The following is a 26,981-nucleotide window of genomic DNA, read 5'->3' as shown; positions in this document are numbered from 1 at the left end:
AGGCTGCGGTCGCGGGTCCCCAGCGGAGCGCCTGCCCACACACATGGCGGCGCCCTGCTCAGCTTCTCGGCGCCGGGACCGACGGGCCGGGCCGGCCTTGCCAGTACTCGGGGACTTCCTCCGCGAGCCCGCTTCCTGCACGGCTGGCATTTAAACCGGCACTTGGGGCTGCGGGCTGCGGCTGCGGGTGCTGAGCTGTCCGCGGGCACGGCGACGCCGCCTCCTCTCCGGAGCCGGCCCGCCGCGCAGGAGCCGAGCCGCAGCATCCCCTCGCGGCACCCGGGCCAGGGCAGGAGAGGTCGGGGGCCAGGTCGGGGACCCGGCATCGCACCCCGGCATCTGGAGGTTTCATTGCAGGTTTGACTTTAATTTCCGAGATCGCAGCCCTTCTGCCCGGCGTAGATTATTTCTGCTCCCCACCCCGCCTTGGTCGCTGCTTGCGGCGCGCGCTGGGCTGGGCCCCAGGAGCTCGGGCAGGGCGCGTTCCCGCCGCCCCTGGGACCCCGGCGCCGCGCGCCCAGCCATGGTGCGGCCGAGCCCGGCGCTCGGGTGAGGCGGCGGCGCGGCTCGGAGCGGCCGGCCGGCCCTGCGGGGCCCCTTCCCCCCCGGGAGCTGAGGGCGCCGAACGCGGGGCTGCGCGCGGGAGGCGAGCGGCGGCCGCGATGTTCAGCTGGCTGGGTTCCGACGACCGCCGGCGGAAGGACCCCGAGGTCTTCCAGACGGTGAGCGAGGGGCTCAAGAAACTCTACAAGACCAAGCTGCTGCCCCTGGAAGAGCATTACCGCTTCCACGAGTTTCACTCGCCCGCCCTGGAGGATGCCGATTTCGACAACAAGCCCATGGTCCTGCTGGTGGGCCAGTACTCCACTGGGAAGACCACCTTCATCAGGTGAGCCGATCCCGGGGCTCCAGCAGCCCAACCCCCGCCCAGGGCGTAGGGCCTCCGTTCACTCCCGGTGGCCCCTCCTGCCTGGGGACAAACGGGAAGACTTCCGTGGAGGGCGCTGAAGACATTCTGGTGTTTGTGTGTCCAAAGCTTGCCCCACCATTTCACTGCTGGTCCCCCACCCCTTCCTACCTAGTGCCTCGCTGCTGGCTCTTGGCTCCAGAGGTCGGTTTGAAGTGTGAAAGTTCAGAGCCATCCGTATTCTACCCATTTTATGGATGATGAAATTGAGGCCCAGGAAGTACAGTGAGAAAGCTCCTGGTCACAAGAGCACCTTATGCTGGTTGGGGATGCCTCACATTCTCACGTTTTAGGGGCAAGCCCTTCATGGCCAGGACCACCTCCCTTGCCTTTTAAAGGGCTCAGCCATTCACGTGGGGGCTTGGCAATTGCAGCTGACCAGGCGGGCTGGGGACTCTGTAGCCCCTGCTGGTGTGGTGGCAGGTGTCCTTCTTTTTATCAGTTTCCTTCTCTGAGCAGAGCTCCTACATAGATCTCTTGGAGACTGGACAGAAGCAGTGTCAGAAGCAGAATGCTTTTTTTCTTTTCCCTTGTTTGATCTTAATGGCGCCGTAATAACATTAACTAGTCTTTCAGAGGTGGAGGGGACATGGGCAGATTGTCTCATCCAGCCCCTTGACCTGGCAGGTGAGATGACTGAGGTGTAGAGGGGTTCAGTGACTGCCCCAAGCCCCGTAACTGAGTAAGAGGCCCACCTGGGATGCTGAGATGCATGGGCGGAGATCCTTGGCTAAATGCCCGTCTTGCTCTGACGGTGAGTCATCTATTCCCTTGAATTACAGAATCCTAGGGCCGGAGGGATCCTCAGGGAGTCAGCTTGTCCAGAGAAGTCCGTACACTGTCCTCCAGAGTGATGACCGTCTTTCCTGTCTTTCCGGGACAGGCCTCTCTCCGGTCCTCAGTCCACACGACCCTCAAGGCCAGGCGGTTTCCTCTGGCCTCATTTATAGCCATTGCCAAGCCTCTGCAGGTGCTTTGTGTGCTCTGTTCAGTCAGACTTCTGTAGTGTGGCAACGGGGGCAGTGGCCTCCAAAATCAGTGGTGCTCATCTCCTGCAGAAGTTCTCAAAGCAGGGTGCTCTTGTTTCCCTTCAAATCAAATCTCATTTCCATTCCAGTCAAATATTGACGAGCTGGGCACCTGCCACATGCAAAGCACTGCGCTTGTTCCGCAAGGAGAGCAGAAAAGTTAACAGTCTGGTCACTAATTTTCTAGATACTAATTTTCTCCAAGTCTAAGCTTGTACCCAAGCCTTCTGGGAGCAGGGCTGCACCATGCTGTCTAAACGGAACACCAGATGGGCTTTGCCTTTGTGGGGTGGACAGCCTTGGGTTCAGCAGCTTTGAGGGGCTGAGTGATTTCTAAAGAAGTTAGGTACCTGGGCTGGGGAGTGGGGAGCTACTGGCTTTGGATACCTTATGTTGATAGAATGACAAGGGCTCTTAGCAATGGATCTAATCCATTGCTTTCTTAACTTTTTAAAAGGTTAATAATATATCCTTCGAAAATCTGACAAACGCTGTGGCCCTATCTTTAGAAAAATGCACGTCCATATACACAAAAATGCACAAATTCATATAGAATCTCAGAGCGAGAACCCCTGATCGAATCCATTTCCCTTAGTTCATTAAGCACCCGTTGCTCCCTAGGTTCTGTACAAGGTCTCCTTTGTAATCCCTGTCCTCCACCCGGCCTGGTTTGTGCCCCACGGGAAGTGCAGGCCATTCACAGATGGCTCGTGCCCTTACGCGGGCCTCCCTAGCCCTCTGGACACACCGGGTTATAACTCCAAGGACATTACGTGGAGCTTCTCCTTCCGGTAGCACCAGAACTTAACAACTGTGCCTTAGCTCCCTGGGGGCCTCGCCTGGGGTCGAGGCTACTGGAGCCTCCCAGGAGATGTTTACAGAATGGGAGGGAAGATGGGGAAAGGCGAGTGTCTCCTGGGGGCAGGATCCTGGAACGGCAGACAGATTGAAGTACCTCTTGCCTGAGAAGCTTTCCTGGCTCTGCCTGAGTCATGCTGGCGGGTAACTGGGTCTAAGAGAGTGGCAGAGTCGAGTTGCCATAGATTATTGCTTATCTGTGGGAGACAGGAAGGCAGGGAGAGGCAGATCCCTCGCTTTCTTATTCTCTGAGTACAAGAGTTCTCCCTCCCCACTCCCGTAGTAACTGAATTTAGCTCCTGCATCAAAAGCCATCCGCCCGCGAGGGAGAGTCTACCAGCAGGGTAGGAGGGGTCCGAGCGCGGGGAAGCCCTCCAAAACCAAATTACGTCTTTTCCTCCTTTTCATGAAACCCACTAAACAGCTATTTCTCCCCCACTGGAAAATGTAGACAAGAATGAATTTGAGGAAGAAGAAAATAAAATCACCCATAAGCCCACGACTCGGGGGAAACCATTTTAAATATCATGTATACATAGAGAGAGAGAGAGAGAGAGAGAGAGAGATTTATATTTTTTGTATATGATTTATATACATTTATCTTTCCATTATTTTTAGCTATTTTGTAACACAAGTGAGATCGTGCCATAATGTAATTCTGTATGCTGATTTATTTCACTTAGAGAAGGAGCATTTTTCATGTGACTCTAAACCTGTCAGCATTAGTCTTGAGAGCTGCGTGATACTTCACCCTGTGTGTATGCGATGACTCATTAACCAGTCCGCCTCTTTCAAATGCTCTAGGCCGTCTCTCATTTTTTGCCATTGTAGAGTCCCTCTGAATACCTCTCTGCATGATATTTTTCCACGTGTTGGACTGTTTTCTCAGAGATTCCCAGAAGTGGAATCACTAGGCCAAAGGTTGTACCGTTTTGTTGTCTTTTTAAATTTTTTCTACTTTTTTATTTTGGTGTCAAGAATCCTATTTCTGAGTTGCTCTGCAAGAGGGTAAGTTGATACAACACCCCTTCCCCAGAGCGAAGCAGGCCCCCCTTGGGGTGGCCCAGGGTGCCTCCCGCCCTCGCTGCCCCGGCTGCTTGCCTCGAGCGCAGTGATTCCCAACTCCGTCCCTGACCCGAACCTGTGCAGACGTTTCCCTCGGAAACAAAGACTTGCCTCTTCGTTTCCTGGCCCTTGGCCCTTTGCCTCCTGAGTGCCCATCCACTTTCAGTTATGTGTGCTTGCCACGGCGTCCGTGTCTCGTCTCAGGAAGAACATGCAGTAAAGTACATTCTTCTAATAACTAATTAATGTGCTATGATCACTGCCTGAAATAACTTCCCTGGCCTAAGGCCTGGCAACCCAGAGTAATAAAATAAACAATAAATTGGCCTGGGGGCTGCTCCCTCCACACAGGCTGCCTCTTTGGATACAGTAGCTCTGTGTCCCTCTGGCCCTGGCAGCCTTCCTCCAGCCTCTGCTGTGTGCCTCCCTTCACTCTTCCTCTCACTGGCCCGCAGCCTCCACCCCCTGCTGCCTCCAGCCCCCTGTTCCCTTGCACGCTTGGCCCCTGGTCGCCAAGGCACATCGTGGGCTGCCCCGGGGGCTGAGACAGGCCCCAGCGCTCTGGTGGGCTGGGAGGGAGGCCTGGCTGGGCCACAGCAGAGGTCAAGTAGAGGACCAGGGGACGGAGTGTGGGGCCTGAGGCTGCCACAGCGAAGCTGCCAGGGCCTCCACAGAGAGATCCGGGCTGGTCGTGAGAACCTGAGGCCCTGCTACAATGGGACTCGGACCCTAAAGTATGAGCGCGTGGTGGGGCTGCAGGGCTGAGGTGGGGGGCTCCTCAGCGGGCCCTGTGGACTGCCCCCACTTCTTCAGGGAGCTCTTTGTGTCCTCCCACAAAGGTGACTCGGCATTTGGCTGGATTGTGCCGTCTCTCCTCACAACCCCAGCGTCCCCACTGCCAAGGCCTGGCCCCTGGCTTTACAGCATCTCTACCACATGGAAGATGATCATCCAGAAAGCCGAAGGACTAGGGAAAGGGGCCACCTTTCCAGGAACACCCACTGACCTCTGCAGGGTCTGTCCTGCCAGCCACAGTCCCTGGAACACCTCACTCCTGTCCTCCCGCTGTGGTCAGCAGACACCCTTCTCCCGTCAGGGCTGTGGTCTGCTGGTCCCTAAGTGGGAGTGGGTGGGACTCTGCCCACCTCTTACAAGGCCCGAGTGTTACTCAAGGGAGCAGACGGCCCTAGGCCAGAGGAATGAGTCTGCCTGCCTCAGGTGTGGCCTCAGATCTGCCTTGAACGTCAGGTGTACGGAGGTCCTCAGGGGAAGCATTTACTGGCAGGAGGGAACCTCTGGAGAAGGGCCTGCATCCCATTCCCATTGACAGTGAGGTAAGGCCATGGAAAGAACTCAGGCTGGCTTAGCAGAATCTAGGCTCTACGCTATGGCCAAGAGACCTTGTCAGGAAGGCCTAGCCTGTCCAAACCCCAGCCTCCCCATCACTGACCAGACACGAGCAACAACCACTTTGTGGGGTGTGTCTCCGGATTAGGAAGGGAAAGAACCAGTGTAGCCCCAGTTATGCTGCAGGCACTGGCCTTGGGGCTTTATCATTCACTCTTGTCTTTCTAGCTGATTCTCTAAGCAGAGGCTTAGAAGCTGGCCCTCAGGCGAGTGGGGGAAGCCCTTGTCCAGCTCCGCCCACAGTTGGGGGGAGGGAACAGAGGGATGTGAGGGAGGTGAGGAGGATCTTGCCTCTACCTCCAAGGGCTGGAAGAGGAGTGGGAAGGGGACTGTGCGCGGTGCTGGGTGGGTCGTGGACTGGGCAGGCCGGCCTGTAGAAGGGTGAGTGCAGGAAAGGGAGGCTAGTGGGCGGCTTGACAGCCTGGCTGCCGGCCTCCTCCGTGCTGAGGTCACTTTGTCCCGTGGCGGAGGCTGCTGGTGCCAGGGACAGTGGTGGCTGCTCCGTTGCCTACAGAGCTGATTCAACTCTCAGCGTGGCCATCGAGGGTCTCCCATGTCCTATCTCACTTTGTGATTATAGGGTGCTTTCCAGGGTCCCTAAAACCTCCTGAGGTAAGTATTACCCAACAGAGCAAGTATTATTTTGTTTTTTAAGATATTATTTGAGAGAGAGAGAGAAAGAGCACGTGCACACAGGGGAAGGGGCAGAGGGAGAGGGGGAGGGAATCTCAAGCAGACTCCCCACTGAGCGGGGAGCTCAATGCTGGGTCCATCCCAAGACCCTGAGATCACGACCTGAGCCGAAATCAAGAGTCGGACGCTCAACCGACTGAACCACCCAGAAGCCCCAGTATTATTGTTTTGACCCTGTTTCAAAACTAAGAACCCAAGGCTTGGAGAGACCCAAGGTACAGGTGTACAACGCAAATACCTGTAAGAGCAGAGAGCGAGCCGTGCCTTTAGGGTCTAGAGAACGCAACCCATGAGCCCGGCCTGCGGTCCAGCCCCGCTGTGGCGGACGTGGATTCTTCGGAGGCAGACCGGGTTAACGTTCTTGGCTCCACGCCTTTACCCTGGGTGCTTAGGTCACCAGTAAAGCAGGCCACATGCCTAGATTGCCAGCCAAGCAGGACACACAAAAAAATGAGGAAAGTGTTAGAAAACAATTTGCTTTAAAAGATATGAAGAAAAATTGTCCTCACGGAAACATCAGAATTGCGTGGGACTTCCTTACACCTATATTATGGTGTAGTATTTATTAAATTGTATTGGATGGCCAGGGGGCAGAGGGGCGTACCAAAATCTTTTCCACTCTTAGGCCCTCTAAATATTGTTCTCTGGCCCCAGAGTTGGGCAACCTGTCTCAGTTTGCTCAACGGCAGCATGGAGAAACGCCGCCGTCCCATGGCGCTTCTGGGACTGACGCGGTGGAGGAATTCGGGGAAAGGTCCCGGAACGACACCTGCCACACAGCGGGTGCTCAGCCTGCCCATCCCTCTGTAGTCTTGTGTGTCCCCATCTCCGCCGTTTCCCACCCAGGCTTGAATTAACTTTTCTTTTTTTACACTGCTGTGGGAATGTTTTTGCCTGGCAACAGAGGCGATCTGTATCACTCCCCATAGAGAAGCAGCCATGAGATTCCTCAATAGCTTTTTCCTTTCTGGACACAGTGGTGGCTTTGTTAAGGGGGCACTCAGTGCTGTAAGCCATACCCAAATGTCCCTGAGAATTTACCAAGCCCTGGGTTCTCTGCCCAGCCCGGCTGTGTCCCCGGACCCGCTGGTGGCTTCGCTGGATTCTGTGTTTCTCCAGACCCATATGTGGTCAGCAAATTGGGGGTCATGTGGGTTTAGCCGAGAGGGCAGGACAGCAGACCCAGCCGCCAGGCCCTTGCTTGGCCACCTGAGGCTGCGGCTCCAGAACATCCTGGAAAGTGGCCCCTGTTATGCTGGGAAGAGTCACCCTTTGTTCATTGGCTGGTACGCCGCGTCTCTCCCGCGGCTGGGATCTGAGGCGCCCGTGGCAGGAAGATACTTCGTCACTGCGTTTGGCCTTCTGCAGGCTGGGCATTCTTGAGGCTGCCTCAGGCCTGTTTCTTTCCCCCCGTCTGTATGTCAGCTGTCCCCGAGGCCTTTGATGACATCCAGCACCCTGCTCCAGGCTCAGAATTCACACTTGCCACATGCTCTGCCAGGAGGGCCCTGCCAAGGCTTATATCCAAGCACACGTGGGACAGGTGCCCCCATCCCAGGCAAGAATGCATGGGGTTCCCCGGCACAGCCGTGATCTCATGAGGCAGCTTCACGTTCCAAGAAGGGCCTTGGCGAGCCAGTGGGGCTGGACCTGCTCTGGTCACCCATAGCAACCACTTCTGTGGGCCGCATCCCCCTCACGGAGACTGAGCTTTGAACCCCAACGGTGGGTGTTTATGGGGATGAGCCCATTCCTGGGTTTGTGGGCACCGAAACCTAACTTTCCCCCAAGGCCTGGCCCCCCGGCCAGCCTCCTGCCAAACCGTACTCCTCTGTGGCCTTCCTGTCCCACTCCTCCTTCTGGTCTCCTGTGGGGCTCAGCCCCCTCCCGTTTCCTGGTCAAAGGACCTAAGGCAGGAAAGGAGACAGTGAATGTAGTGGTGAGGAGCGTGAATTCTCCAGTCCAAGTGCCACAGTTCAAATCCCAGCTCTGCTGTTCACTGACCGCATATCCTTTTTTACAACGACGGTAATCTCGGTGCCGGTACTGGCTTAAGGGCTTAAGGTCTGTAATGGATGGTACGCTCAGAACGCCCTTCGAGGTGGGTTTTCTTATTAGGCCCATTCGATGAGAAGGATCATAGCGCTCACATCCGAGATATGAAGAGGAAACGAGATAATCCATGGAAAGTCCAGAACAGCGCCTGGCACATGACTGGTACTTAATAAATCAGAACTATAATCTCCCAGGTCATGGAGGACGGTGGTGAGGTTCGCAGAGCGTACGTACCTTCTGAAGGGCGTATTCCTCATGGTTAGAGAAGCAGGTTTCTGGCCCCAGGCTGCTGAGATTCCCTGCCTCTACACTGAGGCCCTGAAGATGTGTTTGAGAAAGCCAGACATGCTGTCCAAGTGCGAACCTGCTGTCATTTATTCTCATCACAACCCAAGTGCCAGATTTCAAACTGATCCTCTGATGGGAGAAAATCCTGCCCTCACACCTGGGTTATTGGGCTGTCCTGGAGGAAGATGAGGGCCTCCCAAGGCAACTGAAAACCCTCCAGTGTGGCCAGGGGTGACCTCCTGGGCGGCAGCCCCTCCGCTGGCTCCTTGGGGAGGGAGCCCATAGCAACCCCATTTCAACCGCCCTGTGCCTCAGAGTAAACAAATGGCTCAGAACACTTCCTTAAGCACAAGCAGGATGTCGATGAGCCAGAAGAAACCCCATCGGGTCTCCCCAGCTACCAGCCTGTGGGGCAGAGCAGGACCGGTGCTCCAGGCCTGTTCTGGGGAGGCTTAAGACAGGCAGAGAGTTCAGGCCCTGGAGTCATGGCCTCCTGTCCCAGCTCTGTTCTGACCTGCGGGGCCTTGGTCAGCTCGCTGTCAGGGCAGAAGACAGCTGAAGAGCCAAGGATTTGGGGTTAGACTGATAGGGGTTTGGGTTCCCTAGCTGTTTAACTTGAAGAAAGCCACATAACCCTACTCTGCCTCAGTTTCCTCAGTACCTGCCTGTAGGGCCGCTGTGAAGCCCGAAGAAGATAATGTTCTCCTGGGGAGTAGTGTCGTGTCTGGCCGGTGGAAATGCGACTGAGTGTCACTGGATTTATCAGTGACATGGGAAAACTGGTCTAGAGCAGGTCGTCAACCTGCGGTGCCCCTTAGAATCAACGAGGGAGTTCCTAGAAAGGACCAGTGGCCAGTCCTCCCCCCTCTCCCCCAGCCAGCAGGGCAGGACCTCCGGGGTGGGGCCTGGGCACCATCTGCTGGAGCTGCACGGAAGCTCGAATGCACCGCCAGGGCGAGGACAACCGGTCCAGGAGGCTTTCACGTTCCTTCGCATCATTCTCGGGCTCACCATGTTTGCTCTTGACTTCTAACAGGGCCTGGAGAGGAGCAGTGGCCTTGGGCTGTCCCTGCCCGGTCCTGGAGAAGAGCAGAGAGGGGCACCTGCCACGTCAGGCCACAGCCTAGTCCTGACGCTAGAGGGTGGGACTAACATTCTTAGACTTTTCGCAGTGTGCCCTTCTCACCGTATGGTGTGGGAGCTGTTTTTATATTTTATATTAAGTAACTGAATAACCAGATAAAGAAGTCTGGACCTGCGGAAAGCCAGCAGGGTCTACGGACGGTCTCATTCTAACCTTGTCTTCATGCAAGTACTTGAGCGGGTGACCTTCAGTTGTAAAGTCTGCTGTTCTCTGTGCAGGATTCAGTCTCAACCCCGTGCTTATGGCGGAGCTCAAATCCTGCTTCTCCCTGCCCCCCAACTACTGATTCAGGGAGAGAAAAAGATAAAGGCCAAGAAGCACAGATTAGATACTTGAAGTTCGGCTAATATCCCACTTCCTCCACGAAGGTCTTTCAATTCCCCATCCGTGGAAATCCGTCCCTGCCGTGAAATGTCATTGCTGTCCACCTGCCCCTCTGCCGTGACTCGCATCACCGCCTGCCCGTGGCAGACATGTGGCTTTGCTCTGCGAACAGAACCCCTGTGTGACGACTGTGCTCCCTTCCGCCAGGTACCTCCTGGAACAGGACTTCCCCGGCATGAGGATTGGGCCTGAGCCGACCACGGACTCCTTCATCGCTGTGATGCACGGACAGGTGGAGGGGATCATCCCCGGGAACGCCCTGGTGGTGGATCCTAAGAAGCCTTTCAGGAAGCTGAACGCCTTCGGCAATGCCTTCTTGAACAGGTGCGTGCTCCAGGAACACTCATCCTGAGTGTTCTCTTTTCTTCTTCTTGGAGTTTGAGAAGGAAGGGACGGGGTCTTGGGAGGCTCACTGCCTTCTCCATACCCAGAGTTTCTCGATTGCCCCTTTCTTGCTGGGAACGTAACTGAGACCGTCACCACTGATCAGGGATGTAGGAACTGGGCTAATTCCTCCTGATCGTGGAGCTGGGTAGGGGACACCAGTTAAATCACATCCGCCTAATCTGCACCTCCCTCCAATAAAAGCAGAGAGGGCTGTACTGTGTCTTTCCCAGCTATTGTCTATCCAGTTGACGCCTGAACAACACAGGTGCGAACTGTGTGGGTCCATTTATACACAAATTTTCCAGTGCGCAGGCTGGGACGGGGTGATGGACGCCTCTAACCCCTCATTGTTCTCGGGTCAGCTGTGCTACAGAGGGGATTTGCCTCCAACTGGAAGGAGGTAGAGGAAGGTTCCTCTCTGTTCCTGGACATTGTCCTTACCAGGTGGACAGAACCCGGGGCTGAAGGCGGGAGCCCTGAGTTTGAGCACTGTGTGACCTCGGACAGGTCACATCTCCTCCCCTGGGACGAGTGTAAGCCTGCAGACACCAGGGTCATTGGGTCAGTGTGAGTGACGAAAGCTGCAGGGAGTGTGTGGCAAGCTGACCCGCATTCCCATTATTAGTCCGCGTAACCAGAATGCAGGCTGACCCCGATCACCCTTGTGCTACAGACCCACACCACGAGCTCGCATGCGTATCACACCTAAATGGTGGGAACTACTCTCTCTAATAGGAGGTATTTAGAGTAAAGGCAAAGACGCATCAGGTGGTCCTGGGTCACGGTCCTACCAAAGAGCACCATGGATCTTAGGCAGATTATCTAAGTCTCTGTGCCTCACTGTTCCCATCTGTGAAATAGGATAAAAGTAATATCCTTCTCTGGCAAGAGGACTGATGAGGCCTCTGTGGAAAAGTTGGCGTTGGACATGGGTGTTCAATGATGAGTGAAATGATGCTGGAAAGGTCGGGGGAAGGGACATTTCAGGTAGAGAAAACTGGGGGGAGAAAGACGAATCCAACAAGCAGAGAGGAAGGAAAGAACATGGCTTGCTGCAGGAGCCCTAGGAGCAGAGCACAGGGCACTGTGAGGCCTGTGCTTTCCTCCAGGAGCACAAGAGCTGTGCGGACGGGTGTTTAGACTGGTGTCGGGCGTGTCTGCTGGAGGGACAACAGTGACCCGGGGGGGGGGGGGGGCGCCTTGCAGCTGCCTCCAGCTCCACGGCAGCCACACCCGGGAAGGCTACACCTAGACATCCGACTCCCATCTCCGAGCTGCCCAGGGGTCCTGTTACAAGCGCTCCAACCACCTCTGCCTCCTCCTCCTTCAGCTCATGCCCTTGCCTCTATTCTGGAGAAAACGGAAGCCAGGATCCGTGGAGCCCCTGGAGTTGGGTTTTCATCTGTCCATGCACTGAGGTCACCTGCCCCCGTCTGCAGAGAGCTGCGTTCTCTCTTTCCCCTCCCTTCCCCACAGGTGCTTTCGGGCCAGCCGCTCAGGGACCGCTCCCTCGGGGACTCCTTTTTCTGACAGCAGCTCCCGCCCCTGCCCCGCCCCTCACTTCCCTTCACAGCCAAGTTTCTGGACTTCACCTCCGCACTTCTCCCTGTTTCCCCATCACAGCTGCCCATGTGAAGGTCACCGTGACCTCTCAGTGATCATGGGCAGTGGACAGTTCCCTCCCTTCCCTTACCCTGCCTCTACTTTGCCATCAGTCCTTCTTGACCCTCGTTCCCTCTCAGCTACCTGGCCCTCGTCCTGCCTCCCTGGCCAGGCCCTCTCCAGGCTGCTCTGTCCCCTTTCTCTCTGGCTCCTGTGACCTGGTGTCCCCCTCAGTGGGGCCCACCCTCAGCCCCCTTCCCTTGTCACTCCAGGAGCTCAGCCTGGGGGAAGCTTCAGCCATAGCCTCTGCCCCAGACACCAGCCCGTGCACCCGACCACCTGGTCACCAAGTGTCCGAAACCCAAGTCACGCCAGCTTCAGCAAAATGAGGAAGTTTTCCTAGACTGCTTGAATGGGCCATAGAGCCTAAGGACCAGAATGAGGCTAGGCCTCAGGAATAATGGAAGCCAGGGGCCTAGATCGGACAGGGGCTTTGTCACGGACTTTCCTACCCCATTACCTAGTCCAGCGCCAGGCACGTGGCAAGCCCCCCACATACCTGACGAGCCGAACCAGGCTTGCTGCCAGCCATCCTCTCTGAGTCACTCTTTTGCTTAAAATGTTCTCAGCATAAATAGGGTTCTGCTGCCCTCAGTATAAAATCCGAATCTCAAGGCCCTCGCAAGGAGGCTGGAGGGTCCCCTGCCCCCCCTCCCCAGCCTCCTCTGGGCAGCCCTCCCTGATGCCCCCTTCCGTGCGTCCCTGGCCTCCTCACTTCCCTGGCATCTCAGCTGCCACCTCACTGGGCAGTGGAAGCCCAGTGTACCTGAGAGAATAAGACACCTTTTTGACTTCCACCAAAAACAGCATCTAAGAGAGAAGGCTTGAAGTAAGAAGGACCTAAGTTAGGTTTACCAATTTGTATTTTGAGACTTCAGGATGTAACCCTAGAAATATTTCCTTTAGCAAGGCTTGACCACTATCTTGATAGCAGGGCATCTGGAAGCCCAAATAAATGTTCCTGGGTGGCATGAGCCATTCATCAAGGCCAGCTTCCATGCCGCCTCCTCCAGGAAGCCATCCCTGGAAGCCATCTCTCTACCTTGGATTTCCTGAGCCCTTCACCTGACCTCCCTCAGGGCACTGGTCCCATTTCACCTCACGTGTGGTTGCCTGGGCCCACACCTCCTCTCCCCGCCAGGCTGTGCTCCTTGGGGGCAGAGATTGAGGTTTGCTGTCCCTGACAGCAGGGGTTCGCAAGTGGAGGACCACGGCTGCCTTGGGATCACCCAGGGAGCTTCCTCAAACTACAGGTCCCGGGCCTAGTGCTGGGGCTGAGTCTGGTCCGGAGCCTGGGAATCTGCTTTGGAAGGCAGCCAGGCTTCTGAACCTCCATCCCAGGCCTGGGACTTGGGAGGGTGCGTGAGAGCCAACGAGAGGACAGCATGGGCTTGCTCTTGCCCCATGCAGGTTCGTGTGTGCCCAGCTGCCCAACCCAGTGCTGGAGAGCATCAGCGTCATCGACACTCCGGGCATCCTCTCTGGGGAGAAGCAGAGGATCAGCCGAGGTAAGCAAGGCACCGGCTAGGATTGGCTCTGGCTCTGTGCTGTGTTCTCTTGCTTCTGGCCTATGAGACAGACCCCCCCCCCCCACATCCTTGCTGTACCTCGATGAGCTGGGACTGCCTCGTGTGCTGTGTGGGACGATCCAAGCAGGGGGCCAGAGGACAGTTTGAGCCCACTGTCGCTCAGGAGACAGCTGGCCTCAGTCTTTTCATCTGTAAAAGGAGACGTCAACATCTGCCTTACCTCATTGGGTTTATTCATCCTCCAAGAGGCCCGACTGTGGGCCAGACCCTGGTTTGCTTCTGAAGTTCCCATAGTCCCTGGCCTGGGGAGCTTGCTGTCTGCAGGGAGGGCAAATGCCTGCAGACAACTTCAGCCCAGGAACGTGAGGATGGGAGCACGCGCTGGGGCGTGAGAGTAGGGAGCTGGGTACGTAACAGCACTTAGAAAACTGTTCACTCCAGACAGATATGGGGCGACTGCTCACCGGGGAGGTCCCCGGGCACGGCAGCGAGGAGACGGAACGCTGGCCCCGACTGCCGGCGAGCTGAGCCTGCCTCTGCTACGTCCTAGCTGAGTGAGCTCGGCAGGGATCTTTACTTCAACGATGCATCCGTAAAATCAGGGAAAATGATTCTGTCTACCTCATAGGGTTGTTTGAGGATTAAAACAAAAATAATATAGATATGAAGCCTCTGCCTGGCACATAGCAAGTGCTCAGTAAACGTGAATGACAGATCATCGCCATCACCAGTCTTTTCTAGCTCTAAAATGCTCGATGATGCTGTCCAAAACTCAAGTCCGCTCCCGGCCCCCTACCCCAGCCTCTCCTGCCACAGCCTGCTGTGTGCCCCAGGGAGCTCCCTGCCCTTTCTGCGTCTCTGGCAAGCAAAGCAGAAGAAGCCGCTCCCGCCGCAGTACTGGAGCTAGGAGCTGGGCTGGAGCCAAGTCTGCACTCAGAAGGCAGCCTCCGGGAAGGAAAGGCTTGGGACTGGCAGGTGTTCTCCGGGCAGTGGCCTTAGGGGACTGTCTGCTGCCCTCCCACATGTGCATTGGCCCCCTGTGCTCTGCAGCCAGCCGAGATCTGTCTGGGCCACCGTGGTGGGGCCCAGAAGCCCCTTCCTCCAAGGGCATGGCCCGCATGGGCCGGCCCCTGCTGAACCCCAGGCTTCTGGGCCCCGGGGAGGAGAGCCCACTGTCTCACGGGCAACAGGCCAGTGCCCCCATGGCTGTACCAAGGAGGCCCAAGTGCCCCCTGTGCTGGCCTGGGTACAGGCCCATCGCGTCAGAACTGGGCCACCGTGAGCACTCCAGCCAGCTGCCCCAGCTTCCTCTCTGAGGAGAGCAGCTCTCTGGAGTGGCAGCACCCAGCTCGGCCCGTGGGGATCCGCCATGGCCGTGTGGGTGGGTGCAGCCAGCCCTGGTATTGGGTAGACGGGGAAGACGGCGGGAGAGGCGGTCAGGTCCTCAGCGCACTCCAGGGCCTCAGGACCCTGGTCTGTGCTGCAGGAAAGACAGAACCTGTGCCTCAGGGCCTCGTTCACAGCAGGAGGGAGGAGGGCTGAGGCCCGGTGGGAAAGCCTGGCCTCTCCCTCCGTCTCATTTCACTGAGGAGGTGACACCTGGGACAGGGGGGAAAGACGGCAGCCAGTCAGGAGGGGCCTGTGTTAACACACCGTGTAATCGGCAGGACATCGGTGGAGAGAGTCTGGGACGCCTGGGCTCGGGCTGCCTACCTCTGGGCTGTTCGGTGGTGCAGGGGCTGAGGAGGACCTGGTGTGGAGACACACAACCACGGCCCTGGGAAGAGAGGCTCGCCTGCCCTCTCCTCCGGGCCTTCGTGAGCAGCTCGGTACTCGGGCGAGCCTGTGGAGCTGCTTGGGCAGCTCTGTCTCTGGCTTCTATGTGTTCCCCTAAATACTCCCTCCCTCCTTACCAGACCCTCCCTACCATCGCCCCTGTTTCATCTGGGCTCCCCCTGCATTTAGACCTAAAGGAGATTTACTGCTTCACACTGGCAGCCTGGGTCTCCTCGAGGAAGGCTCAGGAGAGCCACAACTTCTCCATCTGAACCACCTGGGGTCTGGGGTGGGGGGCAATCCTGCAAGGCCGTGCAGCCTGACAGGTGGGTCCAGAGAGGACTCCGGCCTCTAGGGTTTCCGAGGGCACTGGACTGTGAGTTCGGAGCCCTGCATTTTCGAACTAGGATAGGTCCCAACAGGTCACATTTTCTCCTGGAGCCTGTGTCTTGTGTAACAAGGGATAATGATACCCATCACATGACCTTGTGAGGTCGACAGATAGTAATGGAAACACAGACATCAGCTCTGAGACTGGATCACAGTGAGCTCCCTTCTTTCCCCATTATCTGCCAGCCAGGGCTGCCTGTTAAACAACGCCAGGCTGATCTATGTGAATGGCCTTCCTCGCGGTTGTACAGTGCACAGCCTGTGCAGCTGTATGTGGCAGCCCCGTTTGCAGGGACTGCTGCCCTCCCTCCTCAGCTCCTGTCCCATTCCATTCTTTTCATATTCTTGTATCTTCTCTCCTGCTTTCATCTTTGGACCTCAGGGGCTGCCCTTGGCAAATTAGGTGCTTGGTTTTCTCGCCTGTCCTTCCTATCCCTTCCTACCCCTCACTGACTTCCAGAAGCGATGGCCCCATGAATGGTTACATAAGCCAGTTTGTTCTCTGCCTTCCCGAGTTCATACTATAAATGCAGTTGCTGGCAAAAGCAGCCTGTGATAAAAACCAGAGCTGGAGCTGGACTCTGGCACCGTATCGCCAGCCTGGGACAGTGCCGCCTGCTGCACTCCAAGGAGACTGGGAGTGGGAAGGCACCAGACACCCTGAGATGTTAGGGAAGTTTCCAGTGTGCAGAGCCTCTCCCATTCTTGCTCACAATCAGCCATAGGACCTGGTAGTTCCAGTTTCTGTCTACACACGTGTATACCTTCTCATCTACACACACACCCCCCCTTGCTCCACACACCCCCCCCACACACACACAAGCAAATGCATGGAACCGAACGCTCTCTGTATGGCTTCTGGCCTGGGGCCCTCAGAGCTCTGGGTTTGGCTGCACCACAGATCTGGCGCTTCTTCCTTTCCTCCAGCCAGCTCAGGACAGGACGGGGCCCCATGGGGAGTCCGGCGACTGCGCTCTTTGCAAGAGCACCGGGCAGAGAGGCATGTAGAGCCTGAAATCCAGCCCACGCTCCACCCCCTGGGCTTCACACCGGGCACAGTGCCATCTCCCCAGCAAAAAGGGGCAGCCTTCTCAAATCGGCACAGAGCCACCTCTGGTTGGTGGCCCCAGGGTGCCACATGCTGGAAAGTGAGCTGCTCCCGAGGGCTCCCCAGGCCTCAGCCTTCATGGGAAGGAGCCCTCCAGTTCTGGGCTAGAGCTGGCAAAAGAGTGGTCCTTGCTCAGGGTGGGGCCTCTCTGCCCAGGCCTGGGGGAGGGTGTCTTAGGGGGAGAGAGGAAGCAGGGGACATCCGGGAACCTGAGTCCAGGAGGTCCCAGGCCCGCACGTGTCTCTGGATGAAGATGCACTGGGATGGGCAGCAGGCAGGGAGCCAGTTCCAGGAAGTGACAGGATGTGCCCAGCCCCAGGCTCATTACTGGGAAGAAGCAAGGATGCAGCAGAAGTGGGAGGGCTCCGGAAGCCTGAGCGTCCTCACACCTGGGAACCACATTTCCTGGCTCCTTCTCAGCTGGAATTCCCCACAGGCCGCACCCTAGAAAAGCAACCCCTTGGGCATGGTGCTCCCATCCGTCCAAGGGGACCTCTTCCTGTACAGGTGAGCTCAGCGGGGCCAGAGCAGGTAAAAACCACGCCCAGGCCGTAAAGCTGGAATGGGAACTCGGGTCTCCTGATTCCCAGTGCAGCGGCTTCTGAGCACATTATCATCTCCTGCCCAGGAAGAGTGCAGGGAGTGGGAAGGCAGCAGACTCTCATCTGCAGTCCGCTGGGGGGACCTCGGAGGGTCTGGGCTGGTCCTTGCAGCCTCATGTCCCTGGCCCGTCCCTGGACTCTCCCTGGAGTGGGGCCCGCACTTAGGGACGTCTGGGCCCCAGACTCTATGCCCTCCACATGTGGCTGTGTGGGCATCCCGTGCCGGGGCGGGGCAGCGGAGTCCTGACACGCGTCACAAGGGCTTGCTGGCAGCCTTGGGGTCCTCAGAGGCCTGCGATGTGTCTGTCCGGCCACTTTCAATGTTACCTCTAGGAGGCATGCAGTGTGACATTGTTTCCCTTGTCATCCGAACTCGTCCCACATTTTAAAAATTGATGCACTCTTATTTCTCTTTTGCTAAGATGTCTTTAAATCTCAAAAGAGATCTTTTGGGGCAAGAGAGGACCTTTCATATGCCAAGTCCTCTGTGCTCCAGCCTCACACATGGCTCTGCCTAAGAAGGGAGCGTGGACAGGAGGCAAGGGTCTGCGTTCCAGTTCTGCCCGTGTGAGCTTGGCCAGCCCCTCGCTGCCCTGTAAGATGTGTGTGCCCTGTGTACCTCCTGGCATGCAGACACTTAGGAGGCCGCATGGAAGCTGGTTCTGTAAATACAGAGAAATGCGCCGTCAGCTCCCTTGTATTACACTGCAGACTGCAGGAAGCCGGTGGGTGATTAAGCGGTTGCCTTGCTTATTGTGTTTGTCTCATTGATTTCCTCCTGCCTGGCATTACTTAGAAATGCTTTCTTTCCAGTCCTCCGGAGCCTGGGGGTTAGTGGGGAGAGCCTCAGATCCTGCAGGCTGCCTGGTCTCTGGGCCTGATGCCTGCAGGTCAGATCTCTGGGAGCCAGCAGACTGGCTACACGTAAGCCCAGGGGTTCCAGGAAGGCTAGCTTCACCGCTCAGGCCCTTGGGACTTAAGTGTCCCTTGAGCCACTAGTTTGCATGTCCTGAGCCCTTGCACAGCTGCAGGTGCTCAGGGGCTCTTACTGGGGGGTCTCAGCGCCATTCCCGAGACCACCTGAGGACAGGGGGCCTCTCACCCTGGAGGTTAGGGCAGAGCCTCCAGACCGATCCAGGCCCTCCCTCCGCTCTTAGATCCTGCTGCCAGGGCTCTGCCACTGACCCCTCATTGGTCAGGTGTTATTTCCCCCATTTTACAGCTGAGAAAACTGAGGTTCAGATTTGCTAAGGCCACACAGACAGTAAACGAGACACCTAGTCCCATGCCCTTCTCCAGTCCATGCCTTTCACATGCTCCCATTTCTGGATGTGCATAAGCCCAGTCCCGGAGACAGTGACCCGTCCTGGAGGCTGCTAGGTTCTCAACAGCTGGGTGTGGGAGGCTGAGCTCCAGAGGAAGCCCACACCCTCACTGCTCAATCCTCAGGGTCCTCACAGCCAAACCTGGGGAGAAGGCGCCTGGCGTTACTGACTTTGCAGTTTGACGGCACCGGTCAGAGCGTGCAGGATTCACAACCCCAGGAAGATGGATAGGAGGTCTCTGTGCTTATAAAATCCCAGAAAAAGTTCCCAGAAGTTGTCTGGCTGTCCTCAGGCAGGAGCAGACTTCACACAGGCACTCCACGGGGTTGAAGACAGAGGCCCCCAGCCTCCTATCTCCCTGTCCTGCAGTGGCTTCCTTGTGTGTCCCCAACATCCATCCTGCTGTGCTCTCCACCCTCACACCTCTAGTCTTAGAAGCAGGGAGAAGGGAAGCTCAGAGATCTTCCAATCCAACCCCCTGCTTTGACAGGCAGAGAGACCAGGGAACAGAGACTGAAGGCTATTTGCCCAAGAACACATAGCAAGTCAACGGCTGCCCAGAAGCCAGAGTGGGCTTACCCCATCAGTGCTCCTCAGGTGACCCCTTTGGAGCACATCCTGAGAACACCGAGGGGCATCTCACCCAGCCACGGGGACAGGAACGGGCAGGGGGCCGTCCTCTTCCAGCAGCACTGACCTGGTGCTGCTCTTGCCCCACCCCACCCCGAACTGGGGGCGGGTCAGCCTTGCCCCTACTCCCCCTCAGGCCTTTGCAGCTGAGCCCCTTTTTGCATGGCTGGTGCCATCAGGCATTGGAGAGAGTTGGGGTGGGGGGGAGCCTCTTTGCTCTGCAGCTTCTCTGGCCCGTGGAGGGCTGGTAAGAGGCCTGACTCGGGATGGGGAGACATGAGCTCTGATCCCGGTTCTGCCCACTCCCGCCACATGGCCCTGTGCACTCCCGGAGCCTCCACCCCCTTGTCACTAAAGTGCCCGGCTCCGGCCGCGCAGCCGGTTAGGAGTGGCTGCTCTGTGACTTTCTGGCAGAAGCAGCAGCTCTCGGGGCCGCCCTGCGAGCAGCCCGCACGCCACAGCCACAGTCCTGTCAGGCCAGAGTTGAGAATGAGCCCTGCTGCCCTCCCCAGCTACCAAGGAGGGCAGGCTTGCTGGGTCTGGACTCCAGAGGAGCAAAGCTGTGACCCGCTTGCTAGGATGGGGCTTGGGGCAAGGGGATCAGGTTGTCCTTGTTTTCTGAGCCCTCTGGCCCCCTTCCTGCCCACAGCTCTGAGGGTCTGCTTTGGGAGGTGAGAGCAGCCCTCCACCTGGCTGTACTGAAGGGAAGATTAAAATAGCCAGGCCTGGGAGGGAGGGACAGAGGGGAACAGGTACCAGCCCCAGGGAGGGAGAGGGAGAGGGGAGCAGGGTAGGGGGTGGAGGCTGCAGGTCATCTGAAGCAGGAAGGCACAGGCCTCCTGGACTCTGTGGGAGCTGCTGGCTGGGCCTGGGCCGAGGGCAGGCAGGGAGGTGGGGAGGCAGGGAGGTGGCCGGTGCAAGACTGCTGCCCTCCAGCCTACAGGGAGCCCAGGGCCCAGGTGGTCCCGTCCAATCCACTCCTGGTCCCGCCCCTCAGTGGCTATTTGACTGTCACCTCATCTCTGAAACTGTTTCCTCCGAAAAGTGGGAGTGGGACTCCTCACTCTGCCTATCTCACAGGTGCTGTGGGGGTGACATGAGGCCGTGATGTCAATGTCTTGCCAGCCAGAGCAGGCACTGAACTTGGGGTTGGAGAGCTGGCTACCGTGCCCCAGCGGCTACCCCCTACAAGCAGGGTGGTCTTGGCTGAGTCACGGTGCCAGAGTCTCTCGGTGACCTGACCGAGCCCCTACTTCATTGCTGGGCGGAGCCTGGCCCCAAAGCACTTTCCTGAGCCCGGTCCCTGAATGGGGAGCACTCCTCCGCCTGAATAAAAAGGCTACATGGGAATAGTGATGTTAACAGCAACTATGTGCTAGGCCCCGAGTGTGTCTGGTCCTTAGAATTCCATGAATTAGGTGCTATTAGTATGCCCGTTTATGGGTGAGGGAACACTGGCTCAGAGGCACTGAGTGACATGTTCAAGGTCAAATAGTGAGCAGTAGAGACGCTGGGATTGGAACCCAGATCTGACTCCCAAGACCGTGTTCTATGTACGGTGCCTGGCTGCCTCTGCCCGAGGGCCCCCTCCTGACTGTCCCTCTGCCACAGGGTACGACTTCGCGGCTGTCCTGGAGTGGTTCGCCGAGCGGGTGGACCGCATCATCCTGCTCTTTGACGCCCACAAGCTGGACATCTCTGATGAGTTCTCCGAGGTCATCAAGGCCCTCAAGAACCACGAGGACAAGATGCGGGTGGTGCTGAACAAGGCGGACCAGATCGAGACGCAGCAGCTGATGCGGGTGTATGGGGCCCTCATGTGGTCCCTGGGCAAGATCGTGAACACCCCGGAGGTGATCCGGGTCTACATCGGCTCCTTCTGGTCCCACCCCCTCCTCATCCCCGACAACCGGAAACTCTTCGAGGCCGAGGAGCAGGACCTGTTCAGAGATATTCAGAGTCTGCCCCGAAATGCCGCACTGCGCAAGCTCAACGACCTCATCAAGAGAGCCAGGCTGGCCAAGGTGAGGCTGTCCCCCCGGAGACGTGCAGGCTGGGGGCGGGAGGGTCAGCTGCCAGAGCGGGGGGCCGCCACCCACAGCCCTGAGCTCTCGCCTGCCTGCCTGACACCGTCCTAGAGCCCCCGCTTCACGGACATCAGCTGTGCCCGCTCGGGCAGTGGGGGGCAGGATAGTGTGGTGGTTATGGTCACAGGCCCCGACGTCAGGTGGCCAGACTGGAGCCCACCTCCACGGTTCTCAAACTGTGATCCCAGCTCTGGCGAGGTCTCTTTATGCCTGTCTCCACGGCTCTACAATGAAAGGATGGGAGGATATAGCAAAATAAGGAACGTAGCGGCCCCCATCACAGTGCCTGGCACCCTTAGAGTGCTCCAGAAATGTGAGCTGTCGTTGACATCTTCCTCGTCACCAACCCCAGCAGCAGTATTACCGTCCCTCTTACTGCCTTGACCTTACTCTCCCCATAATCCCACCCTTCCCTTATGATCTAGGAAAACAGCTCCGCCCTGGAAGTGACCAGCGAGGGTGAGGGGGTGAGATAGGAACGATCGCAGAAGCAGCAGAAGCAGGAGGAGGGATTCATGGGAAGAGATGGGTGAGAGCCACCCCCTGGAGGGAAGGAATGGGTCCGAAGGTTTCTCTGTGCCCCCATGTCTCAGGTTCACGCGTACATCATCAGCTCCCTGAAGAAGGAGATGCCGTCAGTGTTTGGAAAGGAGAATAAGAAAAAGGAGCTGGTGAGCAACCTGGCTGAGATTTATGGCCGCATCGAGCGGGAGCACCAGATCTCGCCTGGGGACTTTCCCAACCTGAAGAGGATGCAGGTAACCGGGGCTCCGGGGCTCCAGGACAAGGGACAATGTCATACGAGCTGGCCGAGGAGAAGGCCAGCCCTGGATGCCCCGATGGAAGCGGACCCAGAGTCCAAAGGCGAGGAGATGGCCCCATGTCTGCCTTTCCTACTGAACTGCCAGTGGCCCAGCAGATATCATATCTGGGTGTGGGGAGAACACGGAGCCCCAGTGCTCCCAGTGAGACAGGGTGATCCATGATGTTTGGGGCCTGATACCTCCAGTGTAGGACCTCCCCCTGACACGAACACCACAGGCTTGGAGTCCCCACCATGCCATGTGAAATGGGACGTCACCTGACATGGGGTCTCCAGACTCTCAAGTGCTTATATTTACCCTAGAGCTCCCACTTGGGAGCAATTTGGGACACAAGCCACGGAGAAGCAGAAGTCTGCATGGGAACTTGCCATCTCCAGGGTACACCGAGGACCTCTGTCTTGGGCCAGGGACCATAACACCTGGTTTCTCACATTATTCCCCAGAGCAGTCCTCTGAGGGAGACCTTTTCATCCTCCTTTTACAGATGAGCAAACCGAGGTTTACAAAGGTAATTAACCTTTGTAATTAATTGCTGGCAGTTTTCTGAGAGTAGTGTTCACACAGGCTGCTAGTGGGAGTGCCGGGAGCTGTCCCCACAGTCCAAGCAAGAAACCACCACACCATACTAACTGGATCCTCTCTGAGCCTCTGTCTCTTCTTCTGGAGTCTGAAGCTCCAGAAACATCCACCTTTCTAGATGTTACGAGCATCAGTGAGATCATATTTGCAAGGTGCTTAGCACAGAGCCTGGGACAGACTATGCTCTTAAAATGCAGTGTCCCATTCGGTAAGACATCACCACGGGGGGGGGGGGGGGAGCTGGGTGATGAACACAAGGGACCTACCTGTACGCACAATTGTTGCAACATCTCATGGTTCTATGATTATTTAAAAGTAAAAGGGTTCTAAGAAGTAGGGAATTTTTAAGAATAGCAACAGACGTAGTAGTAACATCGTTTGTGCTCCTGTTGCCGATTTTGATCTTGGCCTTGGCAATTTGTTTCTCAGTTTAAGACCGGAGGTTCAGAATGTCAGTAGAGGTGCAGATAGGCATTTTTAGTTTCCCATGTGCTAAGAGAAAGAGAAAAAAAAAATAGACGTGCAAAGTATGCTTTTGTTCATGTATCCCTTCATTCCCATAACTACCTCCCAGGAGCTAGTTACTGATTTCAGAATCACTTTAACATAATTCAGGTTTGCCACTCAGCTGTGGCTTAGAATATTTACAACTTTTAGCCTCTCCTTCTGTTAAGAGTGTCACGATCTGCAAGCATTTTGGAAGATAACATTTGAAAGGGCCCATACCACCCCATTTCTAATGTGAGGAATCCTTTTACATTATAAATTATTTCACCTTCTCATCTGTTTGCCCACCTTAGGCCCCGTTGTTAGGGACGCTGAATCAATCACGTAAACGGCGGTCCTGGCGGGGCCTGTGTGCCCCTGCAAGACATTAGGATGCTGTTTGGAAGCCCGCCAAACACACCTGGCTGTGGATAGGCTGGGAGAGATGCCAGGGACCTTGGGAGGTTATGCCCCGAGGGCAGGAGGAAGGGCTTATCTGCTCTTGCCCTGCACACCCCACCCCTCCAGCCCCCTTTCGCCTCCCCGGTGCGGCCCTGCCTTGGAAGGGAGGTGAGAAATGCACAAGCTAACACTCACTCTTGAAATGTAGTTGTGGGTGTTTTCTGAATTTTTCTGCAGTGAACTCGATGTGCTTGTCCCTGAGGCTTCCCCTGTGCACTGGTCTCTGCCCAGTGTCCTGAGATTGCTCTGGCCAGAGCCAAGGCAGGGGCAGAAAGCTCTCACCTTGTCACTGAAAAGGCCAAGGAGCTGGGTGTTCTAGACCCGGGACCTCTCAAAATCGCAGAGATGTGCGAAGGGGAGCGTATTTCTTGTGCCATGGGGTGTGGGTGTCAGGGGAGGGCAGGGAGGGGAGCTTTTCTAGGATCTGCATGCCTCCCTGCGTCTCCTGTGTCCAAACCCACAGGGGAGAAGCCAATAGTTGAAAACTCTCTCCAGGTGATTCCGATTAGCATCCTAAGAGTCACTGGTTCGGAGATGAGCCATGGCTTCTATGATGATTTGTGTTTTGTTGCCTCTGCCTCAGTCTTTCCTTCCCTAAATGGGGGTAGAATGTGATGTTCCTCCCTCAGAGAGTCCCTGGGGGAGCGAGTGAGATCACCCATTAAAGCGAGCAGCTGCTGTGCCCTCAGGAAATAACCCTGAATAAAGCAGAGAGACGCACAAGCTCGTCTCAGAGGACAAGGCATTCAGGAACCACCTTTCGGTAGCCAAAACTAGCAAAAGAGAAATTGGATTGTTTTCCAGAGCTGTAAAGGGAATCCAGATAAATGGAGCAAACCAGTATTTGTTCAATTTCCTTTTCTCCCCCAGACCCTGCACCTGTTCTCTCCGGAAAAATTCCACCCAGAGCCAGTGCCTTTTTTTTCCTCCTCCTCTCTCACATCTTTCTTATTTTGTGATCGGCTTTTTAGCCTCCAGGGCTGGGAGTATTCCAGCATTTGCAGAAGGCAGCATCCCCAGCAAGGGGAAAGATCTCCTTCCGGGGTCTTCTACCCTCACTTTCTTTTCTCTCCCTCTCCCCAGGACCAGCTGCAGGCCCAGGACTTTAGCAAATTCCAGCCCCTGAAAAGCAAGCTGCTGGAAGTGGTAGATGACATGCTGGCCCACGACATCGCCCAGCTCATGGTGCTGGTGCGGCAGGAGGAGACGCAGCGGCCTGTCCAGATGGTGAAGGGCGGAGCGTTCGAGGGCACCCTACACGGTCCCTTTGGGCACGGCTACGGGGAGGGGGCCGGGGAGGGCATTGATGATGCCGAGTGGGTGGTAGCCAGGGACAAGCCCATGTACGACGAGATCTTCTACACCCTGTCGCCGGTGGACGGCAAGATCACAGGGGCCAACGCCAAGAAGGAGATGGTGCGTTCCAAGCTGCCCAACAGCGTGCTGGGCAAGATCTGGAAGCTGGCTGACATTGACAAGGACGGCATGCTGGATGACGAGGAGTTCGCGCTGGCCAACCACCTCATCAAGGTCAAGCTGGAGGGGCACGAGCTGCCCAACGAGCTGCCCGCCCACCTGCTGCCCCCGTCCAAGAGGAAAGTGGCTGAGTGAGGGGCAGAGGAGGCTCAGAGCAGGCAGGGGTTTGAGGAGATGGGAGAGGAGGACACACACACACACACACACACACACACACACACTCGCACACGCAGATCTTGAAAACTGCATTGCAGCTGAGAGGGGCAGGGACCCCCAGGCTTCTGGACTGGTCTTTGGACACATCGCCAGGTTCTCGGCATTGATAGAAGCACAGGAGCACTCCCGGGACCCCAGGGTCAAGCCCAGGTCTCCGTGCCTCTTTCCCTCCCCTCTCCCACCACCCAGAGACCTGCCTTCTCCCTCAGAGGCAGTCCACTCCCCCACGGGTAGCCCACCCGCCTCCAGACTCCCAGGCTCGGAGCAGATGGAAAAGGCTTCTCGCTTAATAGGCACTGTACTGTTTTCGGTGCTTCGTCCCCCTCAGTGGCTTCCCAGTGGTAAGCAAGGCTCCAGGGCTGAGAGAAGTGCCAGAAGGGGCTGCCACAGGGGGGCGGGGGTTAGGGGGTGTAGAAGGAAGCATCCTCGGCTGGGTCCTGAACCTGAAGAGACATAGCCCTGAGCTCTGTGCCCCACCCCCCCAGGCTCAGACTGTCTGCCTGCGTGGACCAGTCCTTGAACCCTACCCCTACTTCACTGCAAAGAACCCCAGACCCAGAGAGAAAGAGAACAAACTGTCAGGAAAGAAGGCAAAGAAATTGCCTGAAATCCTCAACTCAGAGCCAAAGTGGCTTTGTTCCACAGAGACTGTGAGGTTCGTGTTTCTTCCACCCGGCCCTGACGTTTGGATGCTCGGACCCTTCTGCCATCGGTCCAGCCCCGCCGTGCGCAGGGAGCTGTGGGGGCACTGCACATAACGATCCCGCTTGTCCCCCCTCGGGAGGTAAGCATCAGTCCTCCCACTTTGCCGATGAGGAGCTTGAGACTCAGAGGAGTTGAGGTGACCTTCGCAAAGCCATAGAGGCCACGCGTGGTAGAGAGAGGATTCGGAGGCAGGGCCTCAGACCCTGCCCGTGCAGGATCCCAGCATCGCTGGCTGCCGCCGAACCCCGGAGAACAAGCCGAGCATGCAGGGCACACCTCGGCCGCCCAGGGCAGGCTACTGAGGCAGAAGGGCCAGCCGGCATTGGGTGGCCGTCAGTCTGGCCATCTGTCCCATCACAGAAGCAAACCGTGCCGTCTGGCTACGCAGCCCATGTTCCTAAAATCACCCAAATCCGACAGCGCCAGCCGGAGAGTGGGCCGGCCTGCTGGCTGCTGTTGGCGCCTGAATCATCCCGTTCAAACGCAGCCACCGACCCTCCTCGAGGGGGACCTCGTGCTCACTCTCAGAAGGCGAACGTGAGGGTTCTGAGGTCTGGTTCCCTGCAGGAGCCCCGGCGACTCTGCGGCGGCCTTGGCACCTCCCTACCATTGTCAGTGCCCTACGCCCTCCTTCACGCTCTCCCTGCCCCCGGCTTGCTTTGTGGCCACTGAACCAGTCACTTTGTATGCTATACTCCTACTGTGATGGAAGATAGAAACCAGTATAACTTATTTTATATCTATGTTCAGACTATATCGAGAATATTCTATGTATCTCTGATGTGCTTACTACTGCAGTGCATTTGTCGTTAGGATTCATGTTAATACAGCACATTTATCCTTTGGTA

At 56.8% G+C, this 26,981-nt stretch overlaps 1 protein-coding gene across 1 annotated transcript; it reads left to right on the top strand.

The window, feature by feature from the left end:
• EHD3 (EH domain containing 3) lies at positions 1–26,981 on the top strand. Its single transcript, XM_026478438.4, has 6 exons — positions 1–889; positions 10,037–10,213; positions 13,349–13,446; positions 20,910–21,322; positions 21,979–22,143; positions 24,820–26,981. Exons 1-6 carry the CDS (start codon positions 663–665, stop codon positions 25,345–25,347), a joined length of 1,608 nt encoding a protein of 535 aa, XP_026334223.2. The 5' UTR covers positions 1–662; the 3' UTR covers positions 25,348–26,981.

Source organism: Ursus arctos, unplaced genomic scaffold (assembly GCF_023065955.2).
Source record: "Ursus arctos isolate Adak ecotype North America unplaced genomic scaffold, UrsArc2.0 scaffold_8, whole genome shotgun sequence".
Taxonomy (NCBI): Eukaryota; Metazoa; Chordata; class Mammalia; order Carnivora; family Ursidae; genus Ursus; species Ursus arctos.
This window is presented reverse-complemented; position numbering and strand designations above follow the sequence as displayed.

Bases quoted from the DNA above. Each gene is read 5' to 3' on its own strand.
- EHD3 (XM_026478438.4), top strand. From the start codon at position 663: ATGTTCAGCTGGCTGGGTTCCGACGACCGCCGGCGGAAGGACCCCGAG. The intron at 13,447-20,909 runs GTAAGCAAGGCA...CCTCTGCCACAG, and splicing joins GAAGCAGAGGATCAGCCGAG to GGTACGACTTCGCGGCTGTC. The intron at 22,144-24,819 runs GTAACCGGGGCT...CCCTCTCCCCAG, and splicing joins CCAACCTGAAGAGGATGCAG to GACCAGCTGCAGGCCCAGGA.